At 36.7% G+C, this 25,155-nt stretch overlaps 1 protein-coding gene across 1 annotated transcript; it reads right to left on the bottom strand.

The window, feature by feature from the left end:
- Nucleotides 1–380: 380 nt before the first annotated feature.
- LOC126829955 (arylsulfatase B) lies at nt 381–12,233 on the bottom strand. The gene is made up of 14 exons (XM_050560156.2): nt 12,070–12,233; nt 10,724–10,835; nt 10,518–10,569; nt 9,677–9,780; nt 9,334–9,455; nt 8,522–8,586; nt 8,001–8,102; nt 6,048–6,111; nt 5,162–5,259; nt 4,398–4,534; nt 4,219–4,274; nt 3,467–3,590; nt 2,457–2,611; nt 381–840 (listed from the first exon to the last, which is right to left on the bottom strand). The coding sequence occupies exons 1-14, from the start codon at nt 12,176–12,178 to the stop codon at nt 665–667; spliced, it is 1,476 nt and encodes a 491-aa protein (XP_050416113.1). The 5' UTR covers nt 12,179–12,233; the 3' UTR covers nt 381–664.
- Between the last annotated feature and the right edge of the window lie 12,922 nt (nt 12,234–25,155).

The following is a 25,155-nucleotide window of genomic DNA, read 5'->3' on the forward strand; positions in this document are numbered from 1 at the left end:
TGTTTGTTTATCAGCTTATAGACTGTATTGATATAGTATTACAAACTTTTATCAATATTACTGTAAATAATTTTATGTTTATTTTCTTAACTATAGTGTGAATAATATGTTCATTTTATCAACTATAGTGTATCAAGTGTATTGTTAAATTTTGTTGATCACAATATTGACTGTATATAAATTCCTTTTTCATTATTTTGGATATTGTTTTTATGGAAGATCCTAGACCGTATAATCTGTTGTTATAAGCTGTAGTCGAAATGAGATGTTTTATGGAACAATCTATTTTAGCTATAGATAGGGTATATAATTAGGGATAATAAAACCACCAGACCATATAATCTGTTGTTATAAGCTGTATTCGAAATGGGAGGGTACCATCTACACGTTTTAAGTATAATGTATATCTACATATATTCGTATTATTATATATTATTTTATGCAGCTGTCAATAAAACTACGGCTTGTTTTAACATTAGCTACGTGTTGCTCTTGTTCTCATTATTCCGTTATGTGTTTATGTTAACCTATTTCAGGAACAGGAAAACCAATTTCAGAAATGGGCTTTTTTTGGTAAAATTTTTTTACGCTGGCGACACCATAACAAAAAACAGGATAAATAAAACAGAGTTTTACATTGTATAAATTATATTTTTACTTATAATCAACACCAGCCTGGAGACCAAACATTATTAAAATTAGTTGGATCACTCTTTGTATCAGGTAAAAATGGATAATTTGGTTTGACACTTTCCTTCCTGTAGTCGTCAAGACGAGCCTTTAATTTCTCCACTATATCCGGGTATTTCTGTGATACGTCATTATGCTCTGTTGGATCATCTACAAAATAAACATGTATACAGTACATACAAATACTATTGGCAATCTGAACGACAGATTCACATACAGATACTAGTGGCAATCTGAACGACAGATTCACATACAAATACTAGTGACAATCTGAACGACAGATTCACATACAGATACTAGTGGCAATCTGAACGACAGATTCACATACAGATACTAGTGACAATCTGAACGACAGATTCACATACAAATACTAGTGGCAATCTGAACGACAGATTCACATACAAATACTAGTGGCAATCTGAACGACAGATTCACGAACAAATTCCAGTGAATGTCATGAAATACGCAATCGGATTAAAATACAGATCTATATTTCTTCTCGTTTTTTTTTTGTTTTTTTTTTACTTTCGATGGCCTACACTACATAAAGATCTGACCAGTTGTACTGGGAGATCGCGTCAGGGGTCACACCAGCGACTTTTGACCCTATGACGTCAGTGATTTAGTCACAGTTCCGTGCACCTCACGCCAAAAACTCGCCGTAACAGACCGTTTCATTGGCTAATCCCTCACATCACCCAGAACTCGGGTTATATAACCACTCTTCCAGATCCTAGTGTAGAAAAGCCAAGTAAAACGAAATTTTGAACTATAGAAAAACGAAACGAAATAGGATCTGTGTGAAATACACTGAATGAATAACAAGGATACCGTACGTAAAGGGAAGTAAGATATAACCTTCTTCTTTCCGGAAACTCCGCTACTACTTGGATCTCGTGTATCGATGCCATATTTCTGTATAGTTTGTTCTCTGTTTTGTTGAGAAGTACACGGAGTAATTCCCTTTCAATCGAATATCCTAAGCTCCCTCCCCTTCGCCCCTTCCCTACGCTCCCTCTCCTATGCCCTCTGCTCAAATCTAAATGACATGTTGAGTATGTTAGTAACAATACAATACAGTTGATGTAGTAACAATACAATACAGTTGATGTAGTAACAATACAATACAGTTGATGTAGTAACAATCTAAAAATGAAATAATTTAGATTTGTGAGTATTAATTAATTTGATCGGTATATTGTTTTTAGACTAAACAATAAGTTTTACCAGGTAACAAAATACAAGGTAGAAACTTGGTATTGGTTGGAATTGAGTATTCGAGGTATTTTAAAACACCCAATAACAATAAACCGGTGTTTGGTAATTCACATGCGTGTTTTTATCAGTATCTGGGATGAAAAGTAAATGACTTATATCAGCAATGACTGATCAGTCGTACATCAGTTAGTTTTAGTGGGGTGTTTTTTCATTGCCGTCTTCATTAGCCCAGTCGGAGCAGAACAGTAGAACGTTAAATCCCATTTCATTTCATTTAGTGTATTTTTGACATGTAAAACCTGGGGATAGACGCTGGGATAAAAAATAGATGACTAAAAATGAGTCACACCTGTTGGATGCCATCTTGAGGTAGCATATCTTGAGGTAGCATATTTCCGCAGGTCAGATGTTGATTGATATACGGGCTGGGGGTGGGGGTCGATATTATAGGCGTAGATTGGAAACCTCAGCAGGTGGTCCACTAATATTAATACAGGTGTTTCGCATGGAGACAAAAGCGGGACCAACATATTAAAACGAAAGCCTACCTTTAATATTAAATAATTGATAGGTATAGGCATTATAATTCTCTGATGCCATCGCTGCAGATTGTTCTTGGGTAAGGGGAGGCAACTCTGTTTCAGGTTTATACCAACCTGGATACAGACCAGGGTAACCTTCAACCAATTTATAATCGCCCATTCTATTGATTTTAAAAATACAAATGGTTATACATAAATAATACAACTAATAACAATAACAAACGGGGTAAAACAGTCCGGGGCCACCCTCTGCAATGTTCTTATAAAATTTCACAAAAGAAAACGAAAAGGGCAAATTTGATTGTAACCGAAATGTACAAAGTGATTGTAACTGAAGTGGCGATGTAGGAGAAATAAGTAAAAGAAAAAAAATCATTTTGTGAAAGAAAACGATTACCAGTACCTAGCCTCATAGACATGACTGGTGTTTAACGTCTCGTCAACTCAATATGTCGTTTTGAGACAAGAGAGAAACAGAGAAATTGAGTTTAACTTCCACTCGACACAAACTAGGTCATTTCGGGACTAACACATGGTTCAACTTTATTTTCAATAATTCACTTGCGCGTAGGGGTCTTTAGCAGTGGAAGGAAACCGGAGGACCCGGAGAAAATCATCGAGGTGGGACAAGCGACCCTACAGCATGTCACGTACAAGCAGGGAATCGAAACCACGACACTTGACTCCAACCCTAACCCAACCCCTAACCCTACCTTATGATTTCACGCGCACGTGTTAAACCACTAGCCCCCCCCCCCCCCGCCCTTCCCCACACTTCTGTTATAGAGTTATTTTCTTATATGGCCATGTATAATGCAAAGTTGATTGTTGCCCGAACTTTGTTGTTTCCGCTTATTTATCATTGAATTCCAACTTCATCGATCAGGATCTCGGTTGTTCTACCCATCCGAATGACTGTTTACTACATCCTGACAATAGGGAACCGGACTTGAAAGATCCCTAAACTATTCAAACTGAACTATTCAACATTTTACACTGAACTGTGTACATCTCACCTAATAGCAGCATGACCTTCTTCAGCGATAAGACTGTCATCTAAATTATAAACAAATTCTGATCTCTCTTCACCTCTTCCGGTACTTATTGACGGCCATAAGTTCTGACCATCACGACCATTAACTTAAAATCCAAGAAATAAAATTAGGTTTAACATATTGACAGCAACATACCGAAATTTTTCTTCAACCCTGCGTATCTCACAGTTTTACAGGTTCACTAATATTTCACAGGTGACAATTTTATGGAATACAATTACAATTACTACTTATTACTGAGCGACGTTTCAACTAGCCGTTTCACTAGTCACTATCAAGCAATGATAAAATATGAGAAGTCTAGTCGAAACGTCGCTCAGTAATAAGCAGTAATTGTATTCCATAAAATTGTCACCTGTATATTCCTGTTGAATTACTAAATGTCATTGAAACAATATACCTATTTCGCGTAACACAAATATTGTAAAAATAGCTCCCAACTAATTATTCTTTGAGTTACTTTATTTCCATCAAACTGATTTGAGGTACAGGCCAAAACCTGTATTTAACTTCGATCTGATAGCAGCCATCTATCCAAGACTTGATAAAGGAAAGAAACCTTCAGGCAACACTGGTTTTCCCCACCCAGAGAATATAGTAATTACAAGGATTTAATAATATGATTTAATTTGTATTCAATGCATGATTTTCCCATATAGTATTTATAAGGATTTAACAATTTGATTTAGTTTGTATTTAAAAATATACTTTACTTCCACCACCGGCAGCACCCACTAATGTTGGTAACCAATCAATGGCGTGTATTAATCTGAAGATTAAAATAATGACAAGGTAATATAAAATGGTTTTAAAATACTTGTAGTGTGTAAAGTCGTGTAAATTGGGTCACATAAACATACAATTCTTGTTTTACTTTTGAAATTAGACTTACCCGTCGTAGGTTCGTCCTGTATTCTGTAAACCAGCACCATGTATAAACGCTGCTCCTCTTGTACCCCCTTCATATATAGTAAATTTACCACCTCTTAACGGATAGTTGTTTCCATGGTGAGGAACCCAACCACCATTCTTGAATAGAAAAAGTGAAAATGAGTCACTAGGGTTGATCATATTAAAGGTGGTGGGGGGGGCGGTGCATTGCCTTCAAATTTGAATTAAAATATCCGATCTGATTAAAACACAGATCCCTTTTCGTTTCGTTTTTTATAGTTCAAAATTTCGTTTTACTTGTCTTAATTACACTAGGATCTGAAAGAGTTATTATATAACCCGCCTTCTGGATGATGTTACGGATTAGCCAATGAAACGGTCTGTCACGGCAAGTTTTTGGCGTGAGGTGCACGGAACTGTACGTAACCCACAAGAAACGTCAAAGCTGATTGATTAATCAATGTTTGACGTCGTAAGGTCAAAAGCCGCTTGTATGATAACTGACACGACCTTTCACTACAACTGGTGAGATCTTCAAGTAGTAGAGGCCATCGAAAGTATAAAAAACGAAACGAAAAAACGAAACGAAATATACATCTGTATTTTAATCAGGTTGGGTTAAAATACCGGACTTTATTCGGAAATTCTCTCGTTTAGAAACTGTGAGAAATGAATAACAGAACAGTGCCATATGCAAAATGTCCGAAAAGGGTGTGGGTATACACTTTCATTAAAGCTTATTGCATGTGACACACGCTTACTTACGTCAGAGGTAAATAAAATGATGGTATCATTATATATTCCTTTGTCTTTTAGAGCTAGGGTGACATTCCCAATAGCCTCATCTAGAGCTGATACCATTCCTGGAAAGTTAAATCACGTGTTTTTGTATTCATTTCATTGGTGTTGCCTCTCCCAAATTAATTTTCAGGGTAATTTATTTAATTTGTTTTACCTTTCCGAAATAATTCATGTTTAAGGTAATGCATTTATTTAATTTGTTGCCTTTCTGAAATAATTCATGTTTAATGGAATGCATTTATTAAATTTGTTGCCTTTCTGAAATATTTCATTATAGGTAGTGCTTTCACTTCTTAATTAAATTGTATGTTCGGCTAAAACACAGTATTTGTCCAGTTTTCAATGTTTTGATGTTATATAATATACAGTTGGGAAACAACTTCCAGAATTTACAGTCCGTTTCCTATATTCAACATTTGTTATAATGATCTCTCCTAATGACCACTAAATACCAAGTCAATATCTTTGTTGTTGAGGTACAGCAATGTTTAACATGTCCCAAAAACAGTCATTTATATGTGTTATGCTGTCTTACTGCAATAATTTATATTTCGAAACTCAAATTAATATATTTTCTCTGACTTTTTTGGAAATGATATAATGCATGCTTATAGAACATTTTCTATAGTAAATTTTGATAGTTGAATTATACAAATCACTTTTTAAAGGTTACCAACACTACATTGTAGTGTTTTTCGGTAACCATACAGTGACCCAGAATTAAAAAGTTTCACAAAAGTGTATTTGTAACAGCTGCTGAAGCGAAGAAAGTATAAATATTAATGACCAAAATATTGAACTTGATGAGACTGTATTTTAGCCGATATTTAAAGTTTATTGCATAACGTACCACAGAATTTTCTACGACCTTCATTTTGAATATTGGGATACATTTGTTCGTATTGAACAGGTACCTGTAAATAATAGCTGGACATTTCAAGATATATAAATAAAGATTTAAGTAGTTAATTAAACCCCTGTTTTTTGAGAACCTTGAATTGGACGAAAATGGGTTGAAAGGCGAGAGAGAGAGAGAGAGAGAGAGAGAGAGAGAGAAATTGGGTTTAACGTCCACTCGACACAAACTAGGTCATTTCGGGACTAACATATGGTTTAACTTTAATTCAATAATTCGCTTGCGCGTATGGGTCTTTAGCAGTGGAAGGAAACCGGAGGACCCGGAGAAAACCCACGAGGTTGGACAGGCGACCCTACTCCTTGTCACGTACAACCGGGGATTCGAAACCACGCCAGTTGACTCAATGACAGGCCTTATGATACAGCGCGAGCATGCTAACCATTCGGCCACCCAACCCCCCGGGTTGAAAGGCACATATTGATGTAATATTACTGTATATAAACTGATTAGAATTTAATTTTTAAAATTCTACAAGTTTTCTTTTGTCGTGGATCAGCTATGGTTTTTTTTAAAAAAAAACTATCGCATTGACTCGTGGGATATGTTTTGCCTGTAATTTCTGCATCAGGCCATCTAATTACAAATGGATCTCAAGATTTTAAAATGATCAAAGTATATTAAATATTGGATATCATGGCAAGATAACGACACCAATATATATTTTTTTTTTTTAAACAATATTTTTATTCAGGATGTCTGAATGGGTTTGGGGAACAGACTTAGCCTATGTAAAACTCCTCTCCCTTCAAATATATGACCACACTTTTGATTTGATATGGACCAATATTGAATTCTAATTCGTGTTTTTAATGTTGAAGATTATTGATAATATTGAGTTAGGGGTTTATCTCCTTTATACTAGGTTTCCACTGTCGTGCGATGCTTTACAAGACGATTGTCTCTATTGAGACACGATCTGGTACATGCAGATACGTTCGGATACGTTTCGATACGATCTACACGATTTCTACGACTGACTTGATAGGATCACCACGATTACGAAGCAATTAAAACCACGATTTCAGTCGTAGTGAGAATTGTGTTAGTGAGCTTTAAAGGGGTTATCGGGTATTTTTGGATTTGAAGATGATGGCGTAATGGAGGACTTGTATTGGCGTTAAACATCAAAACACGGAAGTACGTACACACCAGCAAAACACATTAGAGACTTTTGGCAAGCGTAAATTTCTGGCCCGTATCGCGTATCCGTATGGATTTTGCGTGTGACGTCATCAATGTGTGTGCATTTCTCATACGTGATACGTGACACGGATACGGCAGCACTCTAAAACTACATTGACGCAATTACGTATCACGTATACAATACGGATACGTGACACGGATGGGAAAATTCCGCTTGCCAAAAGTCTCTATTAACACTTTCCGATTGCCCTAGAGGTAGGTAAGACTTCCAAACGAAAACATTTTGGTAAAGTTAAGCCATTGACAATTCCTGGTTGTTCGTTTCGTAAAATATTTGCTCAGTATATTATATAGTATCTTCATTAGATCTATTTCTGAAGGTCGCCTTCAGTTGGGTCAAAGGTCACCAGATGTAAACAGGGCTAACCCCTACCCTAACCCTTACCCAAACCCACAATCTCGTCAACAATCACGTGTCCTAACCCTAATTACACCTCTCCGCCAAATTCTTAAAAAGTAACCCTGGACCTAGCCCTAACCCTAACTCAAACCCTGACCCATAATATCGTCAACAGCCATGAGCCCTAACCTTATTTGCATCTCAGCGACCTTGACGAAATCTGGACGTAGCCTAAAGAAATAAATCTAGCCACAATTAACCCTTTTGGTTGACCAATACGTACCTCTATCCACAATTTACCCTTTCGGTTGACTAGTGAGTAAAATAACTACAATACGTACCTCTATTGGTTCGTGAACAGCTTGAAATGGTAAATATAGAAATAACGGTTCACTGGCATTATGATCAGATATGATGGATTCAGCTCTCTTGGCAAAAGCATACTATAAGAGAAATAACAATGATCATACAAATATTCAGTAAATAGATCTAGGCACAGGTACGGGTGGTATTGGGTGGTATTTGGTAGCATTGGGTAAATCGTCCCGCCGCTTTCAGTTGACTATAAGAGGAATAACAAATATTCAATAAAAATAAAACCTACTTGAGGGTGCTAAAACATAGTAAACATAATTAAATTTTTAACACCATTCACAATATAGTCCAGAATTAAATATTATTTCAAAAATGGGGTTGTCAACATTTCTTACAATGTGTATTACCTAACCAGTTTATTCGAGAGACCTCCCGCGACTTTTCTGATTTCAAGAAATAATTTCAGATATATGAACAAATTAATAATATTAATGTCTTGTATTTTAACACTTTGTCATTTTAAAGGAATGAGTAAAAAGAACCAAACCGTGGAATAGACACCATCTTGATCCTTTACTACAGCCTTGCCATCTCTATAATCTAAATAATCACCTGAAATAGAGAGAGAGAGAGAGAGAGAGAGGAAGAGAAAGTGGAGGGGGGGGGGGGCTAACGTTAACTCGACACAAACTAGGTCATAGAGAAATAGGATTTAACGTCGTCAACTCGACACAAATATATAAGTCATTTCGGGACTAACATTATTTTATTTCAATAATTCGCTCACGTGTTGGCGTCTTTAGCAGCGGGAGGAAACCAGTGGTTCAGGAGAAAACCTACGAGGTTGGACAGGCGTTCCTATTCCTTGTCGCGTACAGCCGTGGAATCGAAACCACGCCAGTTGACTCAATGACAGACTTTATGATACAGCGCGCACGTGCCATATGGCTATTTATAATATCATACACCCCACCTCTGATAGTTCGAGACAACCACTGAAGCGTGCACATTAGCCGTGTCGAGACCAACTTTCTGTAGAGTGCACGGGTCACCCTACCTTAGGCTATGAGGGAAATTTTTTACCGGGCAGTGACATTATGGCCTGCTCTTATATCGAATTCTAACTACCAAGGGATGTTTTACGTGCACGCAAATATATACATGGGACCTCGGTCCTGCACCAGTGACAAGGGAAAACCAAGTCGGAAAATCAGATGAACTTTCTCGGTCAATGTAGTGATCGAACACGCAACCTCCATGCCAACGTAGGTCCACTATTATAAAATGAACGGTTAGAGTTTTATCTAAATCTAAAGCTTACACAATGAATCCTTATGTTTATTATTGTATAGAAATTACCTGGAAAAAACATATTAAGTGTATGGTTGTAATAAAATTCCCGAGCATTGTAATAACCAAAATACGAATCAAAACCACGGTACGTTGGTGTACATTCCCATTTACAAAAACCAAGATGCCATCTGAAAAATTGAAAATACACCGAGAGGTTATCTTAATGAATTCGATGCATTTCCTTCAGAATATGTTATTGTATCACGGCTAAAATTAATTAGACATTTCCATTGTTACTAATTTCGTTTGTTTGTTGTTTGTTTTAATATATTTTTATATTTCTGTTTATAAGATTAGAAAACACCATGGTGGGCTGGTTGAATCAATTTATAATAATAGAAAAACCTACTTTCCAACCATGTGAGTTGCATATCCCAAATTCTTCAACTCCTGTGGTAAGATGGTTATATTTAACGGTAAACAGACAGGTTGAAACGCCAAAATAACTAAATGCTGTAAAAACAATTAAAAACTAATTCTACAAAAATTATAATATGCGCATAATATGTGGTTTTATGCTAAAGTAGTCATATAATAGCATTGATTAGATGGCGATTTTATACTAGAACTAATCGTGTGTGTGAAACAGCTTTATTTAACGTCCGCTTCCACCGAAGTGATATCGCAGACAATAGCACTAATCAACATATACGTGATTTTTATACCAGTAGAACAAATATAGCACTAAACATAACATATATGGGTTATAGCAGAAATATATTTCCAGTCCAGTAAATAATAATAATCAGCAACTATATGGTTTTATACTAGCACTATAAGTAAATATATGATTTACACTGGCAGTAATCAGCAAATATATGGTTTTATACTAGCACTAATCAGTAAATATATGATTTACACTGGCAGTAATCAGCAAATATATGATTGACACTAGTACTAATCAGCAAATATATGATTTACACTAGCATTAATCAGCCAATATATGATCGACTCTAGCACTAATCAGAAATTTATGTTTTTATACTGGCATTTAATCAATAAATAAATGGTTTAATACTTGTATTAATAAGCATGTCAATGGTTTTAGATCAAACAGGAATTAATGCATAAGTAATAGATGCCTAAAAGCAATCAAACTATGAGAATATGGTATATCTAGAGTTTACAACATTACACTGTACCTGTAAATCCGTCCTGAAGTGATAATAACTACTCATAAAACAACTTACCTGTAAACCTGTCCTGAAGGGATAGTAACCACTCATGAAAGAACTTCGTGAACTGCAACGGAGAGAAATATATACATTTAAAGTTCGATCACACATTCAACTGACTTTATTTAAATATAAATAAATATTTCAACTGGACACTGCACTTGTATTAGAGCTTATCCCCAAAATAAAATAATTTGAATTTGTGTATACATGGCACTTACGGGCTGCATAAAGGCTGGACATATGATTGGTTTAAAATCACACCTTCTCTGGCTAATTTATCTATATTAGGGGTTATCATGGAGGGGTTGTGGTAGCCGACATCATTCCAGCCTAAAATATAATAACAGGATATAAGTTTTTTTTAACGTTTTTGGATAAAGATACCAGTTGTTGTGAAATGCATCTGGTTGTAATAAAGGCATTAGAATGTACTATCGATCTTAGACAGAAAGGGGTCTTTTTAGAGGGTCCCACGTCATATTACAGACTAGTTTGTCTTTAGATTTAAACCATGATAAAGCAAATGCTACAGTTTTAAAAGATGAAATTTGTCAATGCAATAGAAGGCATATTATAGTTTATATTCTAGGGAGGGGTGGATGGCCGAATGGTTAGCACGTGCGCGCTGTATCATAAGGTCTGTCATTGAATCAACTGGCGTGGTTTCGATTCCCTGGCTGTACGTGACCAGGAGAACGGTTGACTGCGAACCTCGTGGGTTTTCTCCAGGTCCTCCGGTTTCCTCCCACAGCTAATAGACCCCTACACACAAGAGAATCATTGAAATAAAATTGAACCATATATAAGTCCCGAAATGACCTAGTTTGTGTCGAGTGGACGTTAAACCTGATTTCTTCCTCTCTCACTCTACTATCGATTATTCCTTTTAAGATCAAGCAGAAAAAATGCCTAGATGCAGTTTTGATTGGGTTTGATGTCCTTCACAAGAACCGTTTATATAAATTATATAGTACAACAACGTTGTTTAATGCAGTCAAGGTAACAAGTCATGGAACCTTGACGGTGTGAATATGCTATGTCATGTGACACTGAGATTACGTTCACGTTACGCAGCTAGGTCAAAGGTCACATAATACCTACAATCATACATAACGTTCATATCGTATCTACAATCATACATATAATAAACAAAGATATCAATTGATAAACCAGTCACGTGATATTGATTCACTCAACATATACGGTAGTAATATACAACTTGATGATTAAGCTTAAAATTGTTTCTTTGAAGTAATGAAATAAAATCATATTATTCAATATAGAGTACAGTACAGATAAATTGTACTAATTACAGAATATAGGTGTACTTCACGCCAAATTGTTATCAACGTGCAAACGCTTTTCAATGTCATCTAATTTCGTTGTCAACAGCTCTATGAAAAGTAGCACTCGCTACAAGTAAATACAGGGAGAGGGAGAGAGAGAGAGAGAGAGAGAGAGACTGAGAGAGAGAAGAGAGAGAGAGAGAGAGAGAGACCCCTTCTTTATCTCTGTACAGCTAGAACAGTAAAACGTTAAACCCATGTTATTTATTTTTACTTACCCAAGTCATCAGCTACAATAAATACAATATGAGGTTTCTTGCCATGAATACAACACAGACATAACACAGTTAATATAAACAGATGAAAACTTGTCTTATTCATAGCCATGTTATATATACCTACACCGTTATAAACTTTGACTATAGTTTAGTCTATCTACACGATATCTATAGGTCGATATATAGGACGCTTTGCTGTTTACATTCACCAATTTTAACGGACACTTTATGATGAATATAAGTTAATTTAACTGCGGTTGACTATAGTCCGGTACGAATACACGGAAACTCTTGCCTCAATAAAATTTGAATTCTGATTGGTAAAATAATGGTGATATTTTTATTTTTATTCTCCGTGCCTTATTCCACGGTCATAGATCGGTCCAGCCACAGTTGAGCAGTCAATTCCAGCCAATCAAATCGTTAATATAACACAGCAAGCTATTCTATTGGTTGAAAATTATAGCCACCGTTTCATTTTCATTTGAAAATAATTACTATATTACTTGGTTACATTGTTAAATTAAATGACTTTAATTTTCCGTACTGTGAACTGATTAATTTACATTAGGTGATTATCCATGTTCAGGGAAAAGATTAGTAAACTAATTAATGTGGTCGCGGGACTAATTCACCATTAAGAAAAATAAGTACGTGCTTAGTGTTGAGAATGTAGAAAGTAAAGCATGAACACATAACCGAAATAGGCTATAATAAAGATATTAAACTTAGTTGACTTAAACATACATTATGTATGTTTTATATATTTCAGTGCTGTATCATATTAAGGTCTTCATTGATTTAACTGGCGTGGTTTCGATTCCCCGCTTGTACATGACAAGGAGTGGAATCGCCTGTCCAACCTCGTGGGTTTTCTCTGGATCCTTCGGTTTCCTCTCACTGCTAAGGACCTCTACGCACAAGCGAATTGTTGAAATAAAATTGAACCATATGTTAGTCCCGAAATGACGTAGTTTGTGTCGAGTGGACGTCCGTTAAACCCCATTTCTCTCTCCCTCTATATCTTACATCGCTTGAGGCACGACATACCCTAAATCATGTACGACACGTCACTACTAGGGCGATAGCTTGGTCGGGGTTTTGTTTAAAACGTGACTTTGTGGTTAAGACCGTAATTCACTGGTTATGAATAATCATTTAGTTGGAAGATTGGTATCACCCTGAAACAGGGTTACCTCCCCTTGTTCAACAACATGAAATGAGCTATCACGTCTTAGTATTCTGTACCAGCCGTTTTAATGAAGAGGTTAGAGCTAAATGATAAGGCCAGCTCAATTTTTCGTCATAGGTCACGAGATGTAAAGCGAGCAAGCGTTAATCCAAACCCAAACCCTTGACCTAGCCCCAATGCTTTACCTAACGCTAACCTACAATCTCGCCCAACAATCACGTGTAGTAACCTTATTTAAATTTCAGCGACGTTGACACAAAGTGAGCTGGCCTTAACAAATAGATTTCGCCACGAGGAGGGGTGTACATCATGTAGTGTTTAATGGGGGCAACATGGGTTTACTGTGACGTTTCCAACAACTTTTCTTGATATACAACTGACAATGGCTACTTTTCTTGATATACAACTGACAATGGCTACTGTTCTTGATATGCAACTGACAATGGCTACTGTTCTTGATATGCAACTGACAATGGCTACTGTTCGTGCAAGCCAATGTATACACAGGCATATAATTTTGGTGGAAGATTGTTTGGCTGTGCAATGTCTAATGCTAGCATGGGTAACACAGGTTACGGACAATCAAGTTAGTGAAATCGCCGGTGACATAAAATAGAGTTTAACGCCGTACGTTTTGGCACCTACCAAGATAATAAAATTTGGTGCTACGGTTATTTTGATTCCCAATTGTGTGGAAATCTTGAACGTGTTGCTAGTGGTATATACAGAACCTCCTTTATTTGGCTCATCCGAACCACTGGCCGCCTTCCATGCGGGAAACTTCGTGCTATCAACTATCTAATATTAAGGTTTTATTTGTTTCATTCTCGTTTGGGTGGCGTCTTTATATGCTTAGTATGGAATTGATAACAGCTATGTTGGAACTATATTTTTGGCGTATGAATACATCTATTTTTAGATATTTGGTGGTAAAGTGTTACAAGTATTTCCAAATGTCACTAAACTTGTGAACATAATGTTTGTCATTTGGGTCAAACATTGTGGGATTAATGGCCAAACCTATCCAAGTTCATTTTTGAAAGAGTTATTGTCTGGTCACCAAAATCATGTGGGGGGTTGGATGACCGAAGGGTTAGCACGTGCGCGTTGTATCATAAGGTCTGTCACTGAGTCAATTAGCGTGGTTTCGATTCATCGGTTGTATGTTGCAAGGAGCAGGGTCGCCTGTCCAACCTCGTGGGTTTTCTCCAGGTACCCCGGTTTCCTCCCACTGCTAAAAATCCCTACGCGGCAAGCGAATTATAGAAATACAATTGAACCATGTGTTAGTCCCGAAATGAACTAGTTTGTGTCTAGTTGACGTTAAACCCATCTCTCTCTCTCTCTCTCTCTCTCTCTTTCTCTCTCTCTCATTAGCCCAGTCGGAGCAGAAAACTAGATGTTAACCCTCATTGTCTTATAGACAATATGAACCGAAAAGCAAAAAAATTCCCGGATCCACATGATATAAAAGACGAATCGGTGCCTCGAGTTAAATCTAAACACATACCGGATATCGTCAACTTGTCTTTTGTTCAGTATAAGAATGGAAGATCAATTTTCCTACGTTATAAATGAATGTTAAAAGGCTAATGTTAACAATGGTGAGAATATAATACAAATAAAGTATGACTTGACATATCATATAAATACCTGTAAATACCTGGCCTCAAGTCTCTCGATAATGATTCGTAGATTAGTTGGGTTTTGTCTTCTAGTTAGTGGTATGAGGAGGGAGGGGGGGGGGGGTAAAAGTACAATCTTATATTATATTCTGTATACAATTAATAACCAACGCAACACATAAAGACCATGTGTTTTTTGATCCCGATGAGAAAGGCTGAAGATTTCGAGAGAGAGAGAGAGAGAGAGAGAGAGAGAGAGAGGGAGGGTCATTTCGGGACTAACATATGATTCAATTTTATTTCAATAATTCGCTTGTGCGTATGGGTTTTTAGCAGTGGGAGGAAATCGGAGGACCCGGAGAGAACCCAGGTAACCCCACTTCTTGTCACGCACAACCGGGGAACCGACACCACGCCAGTTGACTCAATGACAGACATTATGATACAGCGCGCACGTGCTAACCCTTCGACCATACAACCCCCCAGCAGAAATGAGATTTTTGATATAATTAATCATTAAGCTAATTGGCGTAAGTGAATTATTGAAATAAAATTTACTATATTTTATGTTAGTCCCGAACCAGAATGATCTTCTAACTTTTGTCGAATGGATGTTACCCCACCCCACCCCATGAAATGAAATGGGGTTTAACGTTCTACTGTTCTGCTCCGACTGGCCAAATGGTGGCACGGGCAGCGGCACTATGGCCTATTCTTATATCGAATTCCAACTGCCAAGGGATATTTTACGGGCACGGGACCTCGGTTTTTCACTCCATTCGAACGACTAGACAGCTGTCCTTGTCAGTGGTGCAGGATGAAGGGCCTGACAAGGGAATACCACGTCGTAAAATCTCAACGAACTTTCTCGGCCATTGCAGGGATCGAACACGCGACCCCCAGACTAGCGAACCAGCGTCTTACCCACTTAGCCAGCCATCCCCATAGGAAACAAATGTATTTGTTAGTAACCAGTATGACAAGCACTTTGTACATCAGCCATCCCCCATAGGAAACAAATGTATCTGTTAGCTACCAATATGACAAGAACTTTGTACATGTTCGGTGCATTTAAATAGATAAATAATATTTATAATTTCTCGAGTGATAATTGCATAGTAAAAGAAAGAAGTAAAATATCTTTTTTCAACGACGTTGCCAACGTTTTCTTGGTAATCATTGTTTGTAATAAATTCTCTTTTGCTCAGCTGAACGTGTTACTAAAATAAATACGGCATAAGATAACAAAAATTATATAATCGAAAGGGAAATAATTTTTAAAAACAACAGAATCTTCTGTTATTTTCTACTTGTTTAGAAAGTGTGAGACCTGTTTGATGTGCGTGTCAAAAAATGGTGTGTTGGTTTGGTTTGCAATATGATATTTTTCGACATTTGAAATTGTGTGGATATATCTAATGTCATCTGATTTACCCCAAGGACCCGTCCTTGGCCCCATTCTCTCCAGTTTATATACTAAACATTGTGGGAATATTGTTAGAAATCAAGTGTGTGTGTTAGTTGCATTTTACGTCCGCTTCCACCGAGGTGATATCGCAGACAAGTGCGGCCAACATCCAACTTTATATCTCTTTAAAACCTTCTAAATGTTATTTTGACTATTCTAAACTCAATATGCAAAACTGTATATCAGTTATTAAAGCTTAATGACGATAAAACTGAATATTTAATTATTGTATTCAATACATAATTACATAACCTCTTTTAAATCACGGGGGGGGGGGGCGAATGGTTAACACGTTCACGTTGATCAGGTCTGTCATTGAGTCCAGTGGCATGGTTCCGATTTCCCACTTGTACGGGTCACCTTTCCAACCTCTTGGGTTTTCTCCAGGTCCCCCAGTTTCCCCCTACTGCTAAAGACCTCTACTTGTAAGTGCATTATTTAAATAAAATTGAAACCATATATTAGTCCCGAAATGACCCAGTTTGTGTGGAGTGAATGTTAAATCCCAACTCTCTCTCCCTCTCTCTCTCTCTCTCTCTTCTAAATCATTAAATCATTAAATCACTCATGTTGTTTCATTATATTATTTAATGTCTCGCGGGGTTGGATGGCCGAATGGTTAGCAGGCGCGCGCTGTATCATACGGTCTGTCATTGAGTCAACTGGCGGGGTTCGATTCCCCGGTTGTACGTGACAAGGAGTAGGGTCGCCTGTCCAACCTCGTGGGTTTTCTCCGGGTCCTCCGGTTTCCTCCCACTGCTAAAGACCCCTACGCGCAAGCGAATTATTGAAATAAAGTTGAACCATGTGTTAGTCCCGAAATGACCTAGTTTGTGTCGAGTGGACGTTAAACCCCATTTCTCTCTCTCTCTCTTAATGTCTCGCCCTCAACCATTAAACCACACATATAAACCCAGTTGTCAATTAACATCCTCTGAAGATTGTTGGAAATGACGCTGTAGAAATGGATCTGTTATAATAAAAAATATATATCTATCTTAACTTCTACAGTTGACAGTTTAAACGAGCCCAAATTTGTCCCCATATTGACCCAAATCACACGTAAGATCACCTTGGTACTGTATTATCATCAGACTAGTTTTTTTAAAAATAAAATGATGTTTGTAGCAAAATATTTAATATATGTTTTGAAATATTTGAATAAAATATTTGAATAAAATATTTGAATAAAATATTTCATCGCCATCATCTGTTATTGTCACCCACTTTTAAACATTTGAGCAGAGTGGATACCGTGCATTCCTTTCGTCTACATTTATGGCAGTTTGGCTTGCAGTTTATGAGGATTCTTCGATAAATGAGCGACAGAAAATCAATGTCGTGTCCGTCACTTATTAATTTTTCAAGTTCTCTATAAATTTGGAAACTTAAAGGACAATATTGGTTTCAGCTTTTATCACATATGTGATAGAAATGGTTAAACACGTTCCAAATATAATTTTAACACAGAGATCATTGCTACGACAGATGCGTAGTGATGGTTTCTATATAACTGACTGAAGTAAGAGCATAACAAATACACGGGCAAATTTCTGCTCACTAATAATTCCATCGAAGACCAAAAGTTGTTATATGAGACTGTGGGAGGATATCTGACAATTACAAAAAAATAATTGACTGACACTAGATAAGAGAAAACGAGAAAAATATAAAAAGTCCGTACATTACCATGTTTTTATTAAGTATAGAATGAATAAAACAGGGGAATGTACGGGCTATTTCTATTTTTCTCGTTTTCACTTATCTAGTGACATTCAATTACTTTTTTGAATTTTCAAATATCCTCTCACAGTCTCATATAACAACTTTTGGTCTTCGAAGGAATTATTAGTGAGCAGAAATTCGCCGGTATATCTGTTATCAATCGTCACTTCAGTCAGTTATATAGAAGGTTAACTCGTGTTTTCCTTTCATTTCTTCAAACCATCACTACGCATCTATCGTAGCAATGATCTCTGTGTTAAAATTATATTTGGAACGTGTTTAACAAGTTCTATCTCATATGATAATTGCTAACACCAATATTGTCCTTTAATGATCCTTCATCCTTGTCTAACCACCGCATACTAAGTCTTCCATTTCCGACTGACGATTCCATATGGAAAAATTTCAGATAATCTTCTTTTTCAACTTAGCCGATATCATATCCCAATATTAGCCCCCACCCCCGCACTCCTATTCCTCTATTAAATATGGTCGTATGAGAGAAGAAGTCCAGTCGTTGGTGCTTTTTTTATACTTTGATCAACATTTTCGCTGAGTAGACAACAAAATACAATTTCTGAATACCACGAGGAATGCTATTTTGATCCTAGATAATGAATAAAATATCAAGAAAATAAACTAAACTAAAATTGTTTCTGTAACTTTCAGGGTTGGCTAAAACTTCAGATAGCGGATCCGTCAATACTCTACTAGAAAAAAAGTCTGAAAAATAAGTTTAAAAATTAATAACGAGTTTTCCTTTGAACTCTCAAACAATAGATTTATCCCTCTGGAGTTGATGAAATAATGCCCCCATTACCTTCTCTGCATGCATTTAATGTCAATTCTATACCGAACGTTTATTTGATAAAATCAGGAAACGAATTCTGGAAAAGTTACGATGAATTATGAACCCCTGACTAATAATGACTTTCAAAATCAATTGGTGCCTCCATTTCATTCTGTCTAGTGAATAGAATTAGATGAAGTTTCAACAACATCTGCTAACATCATGGTCTCAAGCCTGTAAACCCATTTTCACCCGATAACCTTTAAATTCAATAGCGGTCCCTATCCTATATCGGCCATTAAGTCTGGGTTCGAACTACATAAAAGTTATCTAAAATTAAATTTAGATGTTGAAATGGCAGAACAAGATGGAATGGTATCATTGCCGTTGTTATTTGTGAAATCTGATCTCTCCTTGTAGTCACCTTCACTTCTCCCTATTTTGCCTGTAGGGAGAAGACACCTAAAAATTGATACTAGTTTGCTCAAACTGGCCTGCTGCATCTGAAATATCCAACCCTCAAATGGCGGAACATGATTGAATAATGGTATCATTACTGTTGTTATTTGTGAAATCTGATCTCTCTTTGTAGTCTCCCTAGGTCTCCCTATTTTGCCTGTAGGGAGAAGACACCTAGAAATTGATCCAAGTTTGAGCCCTGTATTAAGTATGTCATGCTTAATGTTTATGGGATAAAGCCAATATTAACCCGAGTCTGGAAACTGTATATGAATAGATTCAAGCCATTGACGGCGATTTTAAAAATGTAAGACAAACTTAAACCCATTAAGAGGCACTTTTATAACTTTTGTCGGACAATATTGTTCTTTTGTATCAGCCAGACGTTTATAAATTAAATTATTCTAACCGTCATTCTTCAACAGTTTATTGAAATATATTTTTTAAATAAAAACAAACAAAGACCTTTAAAATACCCTAGAGATACGTCTCTTAACATGAGCAAATTGATAAATGTCTGAAGTAGAGTCATTAGGTCTAAATTAATAACAGAATATATCATTGTTGACCCAATTATTGATTTAAACAAACCCTAAATAATACCAGATATATATTCATATCTTACACCAACCGCTAGCAATACAAACTTTCAATCGAATTTGGACATACATTTATCAATCTAATAGCGGTCATATTGTTTAATGGTTCTGATTAACCAATCCCGTTTTTTTTCAGTACAATATCAATATGTTGCCAGTGGTGAATGATTTAGAAAAAAAAACGTTACACATAGCTCGAAGTGCGATTATCGACTTGGCCATTTTGAAGAGAATAGGTGAAATGGTCACCTTTCATCAATAAACAAAATCATCATTGTTATTATCAATCTGATTTAAGTACAGATCTATATTCGTTTCGTTTTTTATACTTTCCATGGCTTCTACTACATGAAGATCTGACCAGTTGTAGTGGGAAGTCACGTCAGGGTCATACGAACGGCTTTTGACTCTATGACGTCAGACATTTGATTAACCGACCAGCGTTGATGTTTCTAGTAGGATACCCACAGTTCCATGCATCGTACGCCAAGAACTCGCTGCAACAGACCGTTTCATTGATTAATTCCTCACATTAACCAGAACGCAGGTTATATAACAACTCTTCCAGATCCTAGTGTAGTAAAGACAAGTAAAACGAAATTTTGAACTATAAAAAACGAAATGAAATAGGATCTGTGTTTTAATCCGATTGTATTAGTGTCAAAGCACACTAACATGATGGAGTTACAATTATATTCGTTAACTGATTTTTATGCTACCTCATTCCATATACTGATTGGTCACATCTTTTCGGATTGACTGTTTCTTTAACGATCTAGTTCTCACAGGAATTAAAATAACAAAACAAAGTTAGATATGATCATACCATCTAAACATTATTAAATTCCGGTAAATAGTTTTACTGCCAGGATTTCGTTTAAAAGTTTGCTTTATTTGAATTACGTATTAAACCGTATCGATTGCTGATCTTCATTGGTTTTTTCTTTAAGAATAATATTGAGTAACCTCTACTTTTTATCTCAATTATATCGATTTCTAATCGAAACGTACCTTTGTAAAAAACAATAACTGTATTATTTCATACAATTATACCCTGTTCGATAATTAAATACCTTTAAAACAATTTATCTTTATACATTGGGGGGGGGGGGGGGGTAGTTAGCGCGTGCGCGTTGTAGCACAAGGTCTATCATTGAGTCAACTGGCGTGGTTTCGATTCCCCGGTTGTACGTGACGACGAGGAGTACGGTCACCTGTACAATCTCGTGGGTTACCCCCGGGTCCTCCGGTTTCCTCCCACTGCTAAAGTTTGAACTATTTGCTAGTCCCGAAATGACCCAGTTTGTGCCGAGTGGGCGTTAAACCTCATCTCTCTCTCTCTCTCTCTATCTCTCTCTCTCTCTCTCTTTCCCTTTCTCTCGAAATACGTGTATTTACATGCTCGAAATACGTGTATTTACATGCTCGAAATACGTGTATTTACATGACGTTGAATCCATCCAATGGTATGAAATACGTGTTTTCATATGACGTTAAATTCACACAAGGGTATTCACTAAGTGCTTAAATAAGTCTACACCGTATGTGTCCAAAGTCTACATTTCAAATGAGCAGTCGTTTCTTATCCTTTGTCATTGATGGTGCATCAAGTTGTTCCTGTGTCACCAGATTGAAAGAAAATGTAAATTCTTATATTTATTTACACAATGGGTTCGATTTAAAATTACAGTCTTCGTTGTCTGAATTGCATATACCATCCCAAAATATTTTGCATATCCAGCAAAATGAGAAATCCAAAAACTGCTGATAAAGTTGCTATACCCAATACACTACCGATTACCCGTGCACTGGGTCTTGGATCTTCAGCACTGATTAATTTCCGCTTAGCAGCAGAAACTTCTTTTGGATTAACATAGAGCGCGGAGACTATTTCCAATAATTTCTCGGATAGTTCTGCACTTCCCAATTGTAAAACATCTTTTCTACAAGAACATACACAAGTACCCCCTGACGTTGTATAAAATCGAGAATCATTCACCGTGGCGTTGGTCGTTGTATCTGGTGTAGTTGCTCGTTTTGTTGTCAATGGAGTTAGTGATGTTTCTGAAACAGTCATATAAATATATAGAAAAGAGAATGTTATTTCACTAATGGAAACAAGACGGTTTAATTAAAATAGTAATTGTGTTCCATATTGTGTTTTAGCGTTTAGAACGGTTGGAGGGTCACGGTGGCTAAGTGGGTAAGACGCTGACTCACTAGCCTGGAGGTCGGGTGTTCAAGAAAGTTCATCCAGATATCACGTCATGGTTCCCCCTTGGCAGTGATGCAGAACGGAGGGCCTGACAAGTACAGCTGTCTAGTCGTTCAGATGGAACGAAAGACCGAGGTCCCGTGGACACATTGGCGTGCACGTAAAAGATCCCTTGATAGTTGGAATTCGATAGAAGAGTAGGCCGTAGTGCCGCTGTCCGGGAAAAATGTTCCTAATAGCTGTTTATTTTGCACTTGTTGCAGTATCTTATAATGTAATTGACAATTAATGATTAATGCGTTAGAAAATGAAGTAAGCTAAATGGTTTTATTTTTAACCCATGCAACGACGAGTTATACGCCATCATATCGTATATCGATCCGATAGGATTTATCAGTAAGAATAATCCGGGCGTATACAAAACATAAAAAGAACCCCAACCAACTTCTATTATTATTATTATTATTATTAGTTCTCTAGGGTTGTCGTGGGATAAAATTTGACATGCAATGTCCAGTACAACGAATTTTATTTAGAGTAAAGGTTTACCCCATGGAAAGGGTAACCGGCGTTATTCCCCAAAACGAACGTTTTGGTCGAGTTTCTTCTATTATTGTTGGTAATAATACTAATAATGTACCTGGTGGTGTGGTTTCTGTTATAGTTGTGGATGTTCCTGATGATGTAACTAGGGACGTTGTTTCTGTTGTAGATCCTTCCGTTGTTGCTGTTGATGGCAATGATGAAGTACCTGGAGGCAACATGTCTGTTGTAGATTTGTCTGTTCTGGTTGTTTCTGATGATGTATCTGGAGACGTCGCTTCTGTTGTAGATTCTTCTGTTGTTATTGTTGTTGATGATACTGATGATGTACCGGGAAACGTCACTCCTGTTGTAGATTTCTCTGTTGTAGTTGTTCCTGGAGATGTACCTTGATTCGTTGCTTCTGTTGTAGATTGTTCTGTTGTTGTTAATGATTTTGGTGATGTACCCGAAGACGTCGTTTCTGTTGTCGATTCGTCTGTTGTAGCAGCTGTGGGTAGTGGTGATGATACCGGTAAAGTCGACGGTGGTGTTGGAGCAGTGGTAACTTCAAGTAATGAAAACAAAAATTGAATGTAGAGTTTCGAACTGGGTTCTTATATGTGAGATACAGTGTAGTAGAATAGCGCAGTTTTATGGGTCGAAGTAGCTGTGAATCTTATTAATGGAAATTAAGTTTACTAAAGAAGCTAGCAATCAGTATCACCTGGGGATGTTCAATAATAAGCCGTCATGTTCTGTTCAAAGCATAATTATCGCTAATGATGCGTTACGATAATACGTTATGATAGGATCACCACGATTACTCCTCGATTAAAACCACGATTTCAATCGAAGCGCTTATCATGATAGTGGGAACCTAGCATTATATTATGGAATTGATATATAATTTAAACCTATACTTACATGTGTAACAAACTCTACGATAGAGATTCATATTATATGGTGAACCATCTATAACTAAAGATGTATTATCTGTTATACCAGGATCAGAAGTAAACTGGTAGTAACAAGAACTATATGTGGTGCTGTAAGTCAACGCCCAACAATCTTCACCATTATATGAATAGGAGTTACATCTAGTTTTACAAGTTGATAAACTAACATTTTTATCCACAATAGAAGAACTTATAGCTTTGTTAGAAATTTCTTCAAAGTCACAAACACCTACAAGAGAATTTGAAACCATTTATGTAATGGAAATATATGATTCTATAAAATTATGTATTTTGTATTGTGGGGGGGGGGGGGGGCGAATGGTTAGCGTGTGCGCGTTGCATTATAAGGTCTGTCATTGAGTCAACTAGCGTGATTTCGATTATTCCCCGGTTGTACGTGACAAGTAGTGGGATCGCCTGTCCAACATCGTGGGTTTGTCCCGAGATCATTTCCAAGGTTTCTGCAATCCAGGTCTACGTGCGACGGATGTTATGTACAATGTGGGACATGGTCGTTTTCCATAACACATTATAGCTCTTCACACAAAGTTTTAGTGGTGTCCTAATAGTTACAGAATCTGTGTTGGAACTTTCAAATTCTAATAGATTGCAATCATGGATTCGCTATACACTTATCTTATCATCTGGGGAACTAGCAGCTACAAACAAAATATTCTTACCAGATCGGATTTGACAAATAAACTCATAATTATCACTGGTCACAGCTGCATGCCTAAAATAATATAAATATATGAATTATTAATTTTATAATTAAGAATGTCGGTGTCGTAAATGAAATAGGGTTTAACATCCTACTGTTCTACACCATACAGTGTGCTATGAGGGAAATTTTGCCCGGACAATGGCACTGCGACCTACTCTTATATCGAATTCCAAAGGGTTCCTTTTACGTGCACGTCAATGTATACACGATGTTTCGGCCGGCCTGAATTGCTATACGTTGTCCCTTGCCAAACCCTCTGTCATGTTCTTAATCCAGAAATAAACCTGAACGCTTTTATTAATATTATTATTGCCTTTTGATTATTATTCATTATTCACATACTACAGGAAGATAAATATTGTTTCTACATTTGGACAAAAAACACGTTTCTTTGTTTTATACAGGAGGAGAGGTTTACTACATGTCGTATTTTGATTCCAAGATGCCACGGAGTAAAAGATAATACTTCATGTCGTAGTAAAGATAATAGTACAACTTACTGCAGTTAGAGCATATAAACAAACAGTTGCATTTTTCCTCCGCAACTTTAGTGTAAAACTTCAAAAATACTCTTATTTAAAGCCGGTTATTTAACAATAACAATGCAAGTACATTAAACATACATTATACCAGAGCTAAATCTGCCTATTGCAGGTCTTTCTTTAGGCCTGAGATGTTATCTAAATTATTAATTAGACATTAATTAACTTATCAAGACCATAATCAACTCTCGATATCATTGATGCTAAACGCTCATTCATGATTGAATCCAAAAATGAACAATCGAGACTATGTTTTTTTTTATCGT

Source organism: Patella vulgata, chromosome 8 (assembly GCF_932274485.2).
Source record: "Patella vulgata chromosome 8, xgPatVulg1.2, whole genome shotgun sequence".
NCBI classification, from domain to species: domain Eukaryota; kingdom Metazoa; phylum Mollusca; class Gastropoda; family Patellidae; genus Patella; species Patella vulgata.